The sequence below is a fragment of the Silene latifolia genome, chromosome 11 (genome assembly GCF_048544455.1).
Source record: "Silene latifolia isolate original U9 population chromosome 11, ASM4854445v1, whole genome shotgun sequence".
NCBI lineage: Eukaryota > Viridiplantae > Streptophyta > Magnoliopsida > Caryophyllales > Caryophyllaceae > Silene > Silene latifolia.
The window spans coordinates 202,479,389-202,491,039 of NC_133536.1; the positions used below are offsets into that span (position 1 = coordinate 202,479,389).

At 36.3% G+C, this 11,651-nt stretch overlaps 1 protein-coding gene across 1 annotated transcript; it reads left to right on the plus strand.

Moving 5' to 3' along the window:
* The first annotated feature begins 6,014 nt into the window (after nt 1–6,014).
* On the plus strand, nt 6,015–11,251 carry LOC141612337 (uncharacterized). Its single transcript, XM_074431088.1, has 4 exons — nt 6,015–6,712; nt 8,500–8,985; nt 9,756–10,268; nt 10,846–11,251. Exons 1-4 carry the CDS (start codon nt 6,203–6,205, stop codon nt 10,927–10,929), a joined length of 1,593 nt encoding a protein of 530 aa, XP_074287189.1. The 5' UTR covers nt 6,015–6,202; the 3' UTR covers nt 10,930–11,251.
* Nucleotides 11,252–11,651: the final 400 nt, after the last annotated feature.

Below are 11,651 nucleotides of genomic sequence, written 5' to 3' on the forward strand. Positions count from 1 at the left end.
ACTTTTATTTCAAGTCATTTCTTGCATGGGACGGATAGAGTTTGAGTCATTTTTATGTCATTTTGAAGGGAGGTCAGTTGGATTGTTGTTCAGCTTTTCCGTATTGTATTTATTAAGAACTTTGTTTGAAAATTAGTCAATTAGGTTTGAGTCGAGTCGAGTCAGGTCAATGAGTATTCTGGTTCTTTTTCTGGTTTTGGTCAGGTCCTCTCACTTTAACTATCCAGACTACTAATAAGTAACAAAGTTCTTAATAAATACAATAGTAGTTTTTCGGTATCAGAGACTCGATTCCCTTAATGTAAATCCACCAATGTTCATTTTGGCTGTTGTATGATATGGAATGTTGTCTTTTTTAGATGCGACATCATAGACTTGTCTGTCGAGATAGATCGCATTGTGAGACCCGATGGGTGGATTTTGATTGAAGAATCCAAGCCAATGATCAACAAGCTTGGTGCAATATTTCATTCTCTCCATTGGTCTGTCAATCTCTACAATGATAGATACCTTGTAGGCAAGAAAAGTTTCTGGCGTCCACAAGGCGGTCAGGTGCATAGATGAACGAACCTTCTCCGCGGCATTCCAATTTTATCCGATGTTCCAGAAGGAACTGTATAGATGAACCTTGAGATGAAGAGGGGTATCTGAAATTCTGAATCTTACCATTCTTTTTTCTTATCAAGTGTATAGGACGATTTTGAAACTATTTGATTTAATTATAAATTTATTACGGAGTATGTAAATTTTGAATCTTCCCACAAATTCGGTGTTGTAACATGGAACATAGTATATAGTATATAGTATATAATATATAATAAATACAATATATGGAAAATAATAAAAAGCAAACAATATAAATATCGCTACAAATTTGTGGGTTTATACATGGATATTTGTGGAATTAATTGTGGAATAGACTACAATTAAATTGTGGAATTAATTGTGGAATAGACTACAATTAAATTGTAGTCTATTCCACAATATTTGTGGGATGTGTTGTTTGAGTGTTTTCAGAGAGAGTGAGACAAATAAATTGGTGAGATGTTTGGGGGGGTATATATATAGGGTTATCTTATTACAACCTGCTTTAAATTTATCCGTTCAACCAACATCCCACTTTCACGTATTTTTTGTATATGATGACTAATATTCCACTATGTCTTAAATGTTCTTCCATAATTACACTGAGCTGTTGATCGCAAATGGAAATGGGGTATCGTCAAGATGTTTTCTTTTCCGGCGAGCCATTTTTGTAAGACGTATGGTAACAATTTATTGTTAGACCAACTTAATATTCATTTACACAAGTAGGGTAAAATGTGTAGATGAGTTGGTCTTCCAATAAATTTATTTATCGATGATATCATATAAAAGTTTTTGTCTTTCGAGACTCAAAGTGAGGGTAGGTTGTCGCAAAGGAAGGACTATCGGTTTTGGTTTTGGTTTTAGTTTTACTTACCAACTCTGTAAAAAAGAAATCACATATGCATGGTGTTGTATATAAACTGTCCTCTACATTTTTTGGATAAATTGCAAATAACCACCTTGTATTTACGTATTTTTACAAATAACCGCCATGTATTTCTATTTTTACAAATAACTCCCAGACTTTAACGTATACTCTCCAATCACCACCGTATATTTAAATCGATACTCGTTTTTCATATTTTCCGACTCGTTAATGAAAAATTTACGTGGAATACCCATACTACCCCCCACTTACTTACATTCACTAACTTTGCCAAACATATTCAATTACATCTTCCCCAATTACCCCAAATTAATTTATACTCTCAAATCCTAATCCCAAAATCCTCCAAATCAAACCACCAATCATGAGACTGCTGCTTTACATCCATCCTTTTTTCTTCAATAATTATCAATTATCATCATAAGACATTAGTAGTACAAGATAAAAACCGGAACCTGAAGAAACATTATCAATAATGCCAAAACTTTGCGAACATGCAAACTTCTGATTATAACCATCATGGTTAAACCATGTGGTATTCAATACTTTGTTTGTACTGATCAAGTTTTTAGACATGTGTTCAGTTGGAAAAAATGGCAGTTCTCTGTTATGCCTTACATAAATATATTATACCGTAAAACAATTTCATTGGAACCGTTTCCTCATCTATCTGATTTCATTGTAGATATATTCATTTTCAATTATATTAATCAATGGACGGTTTTACAAGAGAAAACGACTCAATACCTATCATTGATTCAATGGATTGAATTGATTAATTGATTTTGGGGATTTTGAGATTTAGGGTTTGAAAGTATAAATTAATTTGGGGGAATTGGAAAGATGTGATTGAATGAATATGTTTGGGTAAAGTAAGTGAATGTAAGTAAGTAGGAGGGTAATATGGGTAATTTGCGTAATTTTTTTTGTTAACGAGTCGGAAAATATAAAACCGAGTATCGGTTCAAATATACGGTGGTGATTGGGAAGTATACGTTTAAGTAAGGGGGTTATTTGTAAAAACAGAAATACATGGTGGTTATTTGTAAAAATACGTAAAATTTGTAATTTATCGTAAGTAAAACATTAATTTAAAATTCTAAATGAGTTTGTATCATGAATCACAATTCATGGACTATACAACCAGTTGTATATGTTGTACCGTGTAGAATCTGAGCTTTGTGTCAAAGTATCCGAGCTTTATATTAAAAAATATGAGCTTTATTAGAAAATATTGAGTTCATCCATCTAGACATTAAAAACATGAACTTTAAATTAAATTTAAAAAATACACATGTTCTCGAATTTATATCTTGGTTGTCTACGCTCTTGTGACAACCTGTTGGATGTATAATCCTATTTGTGCATGAATCATGATTCATTTGAATGATTTGTGAAGGAAAATAAAGTGACAAGGCTGACAAGTTGCATGTTTAATAAGTTTGTGGTAAAAGTTTAGGCCCATCTGGGAATTGCACGTTTGGAGTCGGGAGACAAATGTAGTTGCTTTTTTCTCATGATAGATCGTCTATGACAAAGTTGATTTCACTTTCACACCACAAACAAGGCTTTTGATGATTTTTGAGTAGTGAAATACATCAAAAATACTTGGAATCCAATCTACCCCAGATATATGACATATCTGAGTTATAAGGTGCTGTATTTTAAAATGAGAGTGATCAATGGCCAATAGTTGATCACTTGATCAACAAGTCTTTTTTGTGACGTGTCAAGTAATACCCATGTAATTAGATAAGACAAAATAGATTGCTACTCCTTAGGCATTTTACTTTTGTCTTATCTACCCCCACATGGGTAATACTTGACCCGTCACAAGCTTAAGGCGGATATGTCCGTTACAAATGAGAATTTGTGATAGTTAATATATATCTCCCCATTAAACCACCCATTCAACTCAATAAAAAAACGATTTGTTTATGGGAGTTATGGGGCAAGGAGCATTTGATCTTATCATTACAAATACTTGTTTAAGGCGGATACGGCGAATGTATCCGTCTTACACTTAAAATGAGTTAAGTAATAAAAATAAGACAAAAATAAAATGCTCGAAGAAAATCAAAATATTTGTCTTCTATGTTCAAATGGGATTATATGAGACGTTTTAATGGTAGAGACGAATACGTCCATTTAAGGGAGATTTCCGGATTTACCATATTTGGATGAGGTTAGTCAGGTTACTATTGTCAATAATGTGGGCTATTTGGCAACCAAAAAATGGGCTGGTCATTAGAAGTGAACGAAAAAATCCAAGACTCCAAGGTGTTCTTGATCACGCAATAACAAGTCTATGGATGGCAATGGTCAATGGGTAGAATCTTGATAGGATCCTACAAGATTTATATCCGGATCTTTAAATTGTATGAGGAATCAAGATTCGGTTAATATTCATACTATCTTTATATAATTCGTTTTCTTCTGTTTTATGGTCGTATATTCGTCGTGTTAATATGGTGTGGCGCATGCTTTAACTCATAGTTTTCCTAGAGTTGTTGGTAGAATAGTGTGGTCGGATGTCTAACCACCGATCGCGAACAATGATGTTGCTTTTGATTCATTATTAATGCAGTAAGGCCTTTGGACTTTCTCTCTCTCTCAAAAAAAAAAAAAAAAAAAAACTCATATCTATATCCAGGCCCATAAGATTTGAACTGAATCTAGATCTATCCCATATTCCTTTTATAATAAAAAAACTCCTCATTAATATATAAAAGTATTAATTTTTGGATTTTATTGCGATGTAAAATAATTTTATTTATTAGAATACAAATATTAAGGCCGTTTGACAAGACATTTCAGGTACATATTTTGACCGAAATAGCTTTTCGATAAAAATTTTAGGTAGCTTATTTTTCTAGAAGTGTTTAACAGGTAACTTATTTGTCCAAATAAGCTACCTGAAATGAAATGCTACCTAGAGTAGTATTTCACATTTCAGTTAAATAATATATTAAATAATTATTATATCCTTTTACGTCATTTTATCAAAATAAGCTACCTTTTCAGTTAGTTTGCAAACAGATTTTTAAATAATCAGTCACCTTATCAGCTCCTAATTTTCAGTTACCTTATCAGCTAACTTTTCAGGTTTCAGTTAGTTTTTCAATTTCTAGGTTTTAGCTACCTTTTCAGTTCTTTTTACCAAACAAAGCCTAAAGCTAAAATTTTAAAATATCAAAATAAAATCTTATAAATCTACAATAACACTAAAAAAGAAAGTATTTTTTTTTTAAACCGGAAAATGTTAATCAGAAAAAATTATGGTTTGATTTATGAAAACAGATTAAACAATAAAGGATATAGTTTTACTATTTGTTTAACTTACTTTATTTTTTAATAAAATGAAATAAAAATGGAGTTAAGGGTTGGATATGGATCTCGACCGTACGATTCATATCTAGATTTGTTTTTACACGTATGGATTCGATCTATATCCTTATCCATGGATCCAAATTATTGTAATCACATATCCAATCCGCTGGAGCCTGGATGTGAATCCCAGGATTTGGGCAGGATCCGGGATCCATTGTCATCCTACATTTGTGATACATGTTACTGGAAGGCTAGCCTCTAGCCAACCTTTCCAAGATAGAAAAGCAGAAATCAATTGTGATGCTTCTATTAATGGAGGTGCGGATGTAGGACTTGGTTTCATTACGCGGGATGAGTGGGGCGATATTTTTGTTGCAGGGACGAAGATGATCCCTAGTACATAAGATGCATTATTAACGGAGGCTAGAACGATTCTCTTTGGCATGGAAATCACTCTACACAACGGATTTGAAAAGTTATTGTTAGAAGTGACTCGGAGATGATTATATGAGCACTTCATAAGCGCATTATACGTTTTCTATTGAACTCAAATCAACTATAAAGGATATTATCTTTGTAAGTGAAAAAATTGTTTTTGGTAAGTGGTCTCATGTTTGGCGGGAAGGAAATCAGTAGTGTATCACTTAGATAGGTTCACTCGGTTGAACGAGAAGGTCGAACTTCGAAGTTGGCTAGAAGGGGGTCTGAGCAACATTGACCGCTTATGTATCTTTCGACATTATTGTTAACTCCTAACTCTACTACACCCCACCTTAGAGACCATTATGTAAAGGAGTATTTATGCGTCATTGACAAATTTTTAATTATAGTCGACACTTCTAGGTAAACTACCTAAAATACTTTGCTGAATTTATTATTTTTTTATCAGGGGCATTTTAAAATAAATGGAGGTCCGGTGCAACACAAAAAAATGAGGCCCCAAATATGAATATACAAGTGTAATATACTTCGAGGTTTGTATTGAATATTTGAATTTCATCAATAAAGGTTTTAAATTCGGTAAAGAAAATTAGAGGCCCGGTTTCCGTGCCCGTGATTGCCCGGAGACTTAGACGCCCCTATTTTTTATTTTAGTCTTACTTTTTTTTTGGGCTTTTTTTTGTAAGAGACGGCCTTATAGAACAATTTGTAATAATTGTATATCGATTGGGTTATGTAAAGTAGGGAAGTAGCCCATAAACCTTGGCTTCATACAGCACACAATCAATCACACCTTCACGGTTCACCCAATTCAACCGAATCAATCTTTATTTCTTGTTCCTCAATTCTTCTCTCTCTCATACGAAACCACCCCACTATCTCAACAACCACCACCACTTCCTTACTCCCCCTCACGCGCCGCCGCATCCCTTACGCGCCACCTTACCTAATCCAACAATGACCGCCTCAGAACATCAATTGCACGACAATCCTCCTGCCGACGACGACGATATCGTCAACGGCGAAGACGCCGACGACCGCGATTTCGACGAAAACGACGACGAAGAAGAAGACGAAGATTACGAGATTAAACCGCCGCCGCCGCCGCCTCAATCGCCGGAGATTATCCGGTCAAAGCTAATGAAACTATCTGCTAAACTAGAGACTGAGCCTGTACCTCTTCGAGTCCATGACATCGTAATTAAAGGAAATACGAAGACGAAGGATTCGGTTATCGAAGACGAGATTATTGAAGACTTGCAGAATGCATCTTCACTGCAGGAAATATTTAGGGCTGCATCGATTGCGCATATGAAGCTTAGAAGGTTCGGTGTGTTTGATGAGATTAGCATTACCTTGGAACCTGGACCGAAGGAGTTGCCGGAGAAGACGACTAATGTCGTTGTTCAAGTTGTCGAGGCGAAGAGTCCGTTTACATTTGAAGGCGGTGTTTATGCTAAGCCTGGGGTATATCTCCTTCTATCAAAGTTCTTTCTTTTAGGTTTTTGGTTATTTTGATAAATAATTGTTTTTTATTGCGGTTTTTGGATGCTGTTGTTTAAATTACTGAATGAGGAATGCAGGTTACCGCTAGAGCATTGCATTGTTGTTATTGTATTTACCGAATTAGGGTTCAGGCTACCCTGAGGTGTCTGAATTTGTCGCAATGTTGTTGTTGTTGCTGCTGTTATTATTGTAAAATGTCTGAATTTGTCGCGATCTTTTTGTTGTTCAGGTTAATGTGAGGTATCTGAATTTGTTGCCATATTTGAGTATGATAAGGATGTATGTAGGGGAGCATTAGTTTGCTAGAGTTTGGAACAAAAAATTAGATATTAAGGGTGTGTTTGGATTGAGGAATTTGGAGGGAAAAGAAAGGGAGGGAGAGTAGGGGATTTAAAATCTTTTGTTTGGATAACAAATGAAGGTGGAGGGAGATGGAGGAGGGGAGATTTGGAGGGATCCAATTTCCCTCCTCCAAGCCTAATCAAAATCTCTCCACTATAGGTAAGATTTGGAGGGAAATTGTATCCAAACACCCACACCCCATTCCCCCTCCCCTTCCCTTCTCTCCCTTTCCTTTCCCCCTCCCCAGTCTCCTCCCTTTCCCTCTACTTTTGCTATCCAAACACACCCTTAAATTTGTTGTGGTAATTCAATTTACAATAGGCAAGTTTATATTTTGTATTCCCTCCCTCTTGAATTTGTTGTGGTAATTCGTTTTTAGTGTTCAATCGTGTCAACATTGACCGTAGATCTCTCCAGATATATGTCGAGATATAGTGTAAAGGGATGGACAGATGGAGGTTAGAATGATGGCTTTATATATTATGGAGTATATTCAGTTTAGGTGTAGGATGATGTGTGTGCATCCTCCTCTGTACTTCTCGCTGCTTTTAGAGCTAAGGAGTGGCGGTGTGATTCAGCAATATATTATTAAGTTAAGACTGCTTTCTACAGGATTATTGCCATGAGAGAATTAGTTTTTCTATAATTTTCCAAGATGTTGTGGCCTTGATTATAAACTTCTTCATGATCCTGTGGTACGCGGGTGAAATATTGAAGAAGTGTGTTTCCATTGTTGTCATATGGATTTATTTGTAACTGAACATGTTCATATAATCTTATGGTTTTGAATTTACTGATCCTGACTTGGGTGCTTAAGTTGCTGAGTTAAGACATTATAAATCATATAACTACTAGCCTACGACTCTGTAATTCTGAATGTATCTTATATGCATAAAATATCTTTTAGCTAGATGGAAGTCGTCGACTCCTGCAGTAAAATGTTTTTATTGATTTGTAGTAGTTTCATATGGTGCTCTAGTTAAATAGGCTGATAATTTTTCTCATACATGAAGTTGGCAACACGCTAGAAATCATTTCATATTTATGCAGTATCCACCGTCCTGTTTGGGGTCTGGCTCAACATTGTTTTGTCATCGCGAGCTTCAATTTTAGTGACTCATAGCTGCTTAGCCATCCTTGCATGTCTTATCTGGATGCTCTAACTTGTAATTTTAGTTGACGAGTATGTTACTTACCATTGGAGGAAAAACAGCTATAAAATGGCAAATGTTAGTTCAAAGAAATGCTATTTGACAAAGTGCAGAATTGTTGTGAATACATGTGCACATATAATTTTATCTTCTTGTTTAACAGACATCTAATTCTTTACATTTCTGTTCTATGCTGATTCTTGTTATACTCGTGAGTCGTGTGATTGGTACTAACCTTGAGAATTGCGCTTATAGGCTAGAACTTGGTCAGTGGAAGGATGTGGAAAGTTCAAGAATCTGTTTGGTTTGGCTGATATTTTGGATGGTACAATATCATATGGTTGGAATCAGTCAACGGAGATTAGTGTTGGTGCTACAGTGCCCCGTATAAGACGCTGGGCCACTCCTATGTTTGCTCGAGCATCTTTGCTCTCTCAGGACTGGCAAGTGCTCTCCTCTTATAAGGAGCAGTCACTTGGGGTCGGGCTTGGTTTACTATCAACAAAAAATCATGACTTAACGTACAATTTAACGTGGCGTACCTTGATAGATCCATCCCAAATGGCGGGCGCATCAGTTAGACGACAGTTGGGACACAGTTTAATTTCTTCTTTGAAGCATACATTCAAGGTGGACAAGAGAAACTCGCCGATGAGGCCTACTCGGGGATATGCTTTCAGTTTTAGTACTTTATTAGCTGGACTTAACCCTGACAATCGAAGTGGAAGGTTTATTCGCCAGGTATTGCTTCATTTTCGATTGGATGATAAATTTGATATATATTCTTAAGTGCAGAACCTTTACACCCGACTGGACTCATAATCATAACATATACAATAGTTTTTCTTTATTTGTGCATGGTAAAATTGGCCTCTATCTGGTGTAATGGACTAATGGTTACTTCTAGAGGCATGACCGTATGACAATATTAAAACGAGTGTTATATTCTTCGAAAAATACATAGCTTTGTTTTAGCATGTAAATGCTGAAATCTGAATGCTTTCCTTTTTGGTGAATGTTTCCACTTGATTTCTTTCTTTAGGTTGACTCAAGTATTACCATTTTACCTCCCATGTATTTTCGAATATTTGCATCTTACGAAAATACTTCCCTCCTCTCAGCTAATTCTGTACATAAATTCTGTGTATTATATTTTTGAGTGTCATTCAAAATGGTTTACATATTCCATTCTAAACAGCTTTTACCCTGTAATATTGCCAAATAGCCCACATAAGTTTTTGAATTACAATCCATGTGCAAGTGGACCATGGTAAAAAAAAAAGGTAAATTTGTACATTTGTTTCTTACATTGATCTTTGTACAAAAAGCAAATTTAGACAATTCACTAAGGCTTTGACCTAACTTATTGTTTTGTCAATTCGATTCTTAGCTAGTTAGCTATGATGCGTTTGAGTGACTATGTGGCTTAGACATATACAAGTTGATTTATTTGTCCCATTCTCTACTGAGCATACTAACGAAGTTTGCTAAATGCTTTGTATGGTCAACAGGAGCTTGATTTGCGCTATGCTTTGCCTTTGGGCTTTTACAATACGGCGCTTAATCTCGGGATTTCTGCTGGCGTCATTTTCCCATGGGGAAAGGGATTCTTGGATCGGCCGTCCTCTCTACCTGACAGGTTTTTCATGGGTGGCAACTCTTCTCCAGTTTGCTCCTTGTCTGGGCCCAATTCGTTGTTGGGATTCAAGTCCAGAGGATTTGGGCCAACTGAACCACGGAGACAAACCAGAGAGAACGCCGAGAGTGACTCCAGTGCTGCTGCTGCTAGGGATGTTCTTGGTGGAGACCTTGCTGTCTCTGCTTTTGCAGATCTATCATTTGATCTTCCCCTGAGAGTTTTCAAGGAAGCCGGTATTCATGGGCATGTCTTTGCTGCTGCCGGCAACCTTACCAAACTGACTGAAAATGAATGGCGTAACTTTTCAGCTAAGGGCTTCTTAGATACCTTCAGAAGTACTGTCGGATGTGGAATTATTGTGCCCACTAAATTGTTCCGCATGGAGGTAAGCTATTCTTAATCTTTTCACCATCTTCTGTTGTGACACTGTGACAGTCATCCTACTTTGATGGATTTGTATAGTCCCCTGACTCCCTTGCATGTAGACCTGGCAAACAGGTCAATCGGGTCGGGTCGGGTCATTTCGTGTTTTTCAAATTTTCGGGTCAGTTCGGGTCGGAACGGGCCAGTTCGGGTTTGTTGGTCGGGTCCGTCGGGTTATTCGGCTCGGGTCATTTTCGGGTCAATGATTAAGAGAAAAAAGGCATTTCAAGTCTTTTAGGGTAATGTTTTGTCGGTTCATTTTCGGGTTGGGTGGATTCAGATCGGGTCATTTCGGGTTGGGTCTGTTACGTGTCCATGAAAGCTCGGGTCAGTTTCGGGTCGGGTCAATTCGGGGCCGGGTGTCATTTGTGGCAGTTCGGGTCGATTTCGGGTCTCGTGTCAATCGGGTCGGGTTGATTTTGCGGGGTCAAACGGGTCGGGTTGATTTTGCAAGGTTTAAATTAATGGTTGTAGGACAGTTTTGGAATAAAGCTTACATATTGATAACACCTGAAATTGCCTTATATTCTGATTTGCAGATCAACTATTGTCACATAGTCCGACAATTTGAGCATGACCATGGAAAAACTGGAGTGCAGTTCAGCTTTTCTTCTCCTTTGTGAACAATGGCATTGAGTTAAGATGTTTATGCTATTCCGTCACTGTAAGCATCTTTTGACTGGTTTGATACCCTGTTTTTGTCACGGGGATGATATGTTTTGATTTGAAGTGCATTGAGGTGATGTTCGTAAGAGGCGTATAAGTAGTTAATAAAAAAAAACTTGCTTTGGTATCTGGACTTGCTGAAAGATCCACATCATTGTTCTTGTTGTTTCAGAGTTCAAACCTAGAATTGTTAGACCAAGATATTGACGAGTGTTAGTCAATACCTTAGCTCCTTGAATACGATCCAATCATTAGTAAAAAATATCCGTGTTAACTCCATTCATCGTATTTATGTTTTTTCTTTGATTGGTTAAAGTGTGAAACGATATTGACTTCGACTTCTACCTCTCCACAATACAGTAATTATAACTTTTTTTTTTTTTTTTTTTTTTTTTTTTTTTTTTTTTTTTTTTTTTTTTTTCTTTTGAAGGATACAGTAATTATAACTTTTAAGACATAGATATAGAGTGGAATTTCGTAAGACCGTTTTAAGTTAAGACTTCTCACAAACTCCTTTCATTTTCACTTCTATTTTAATCAGGTGCGAGAACCGTCTTAAATTAAGACGGTCTTAAATGAGAATTGATGAAGGTGTTATAGCAAGTATTCTCTTTTTGCCATTGTTTAAATGTTTGCATAGTTGTATACTGGCATTGACTCATGTAGGTTGCCATTGCTA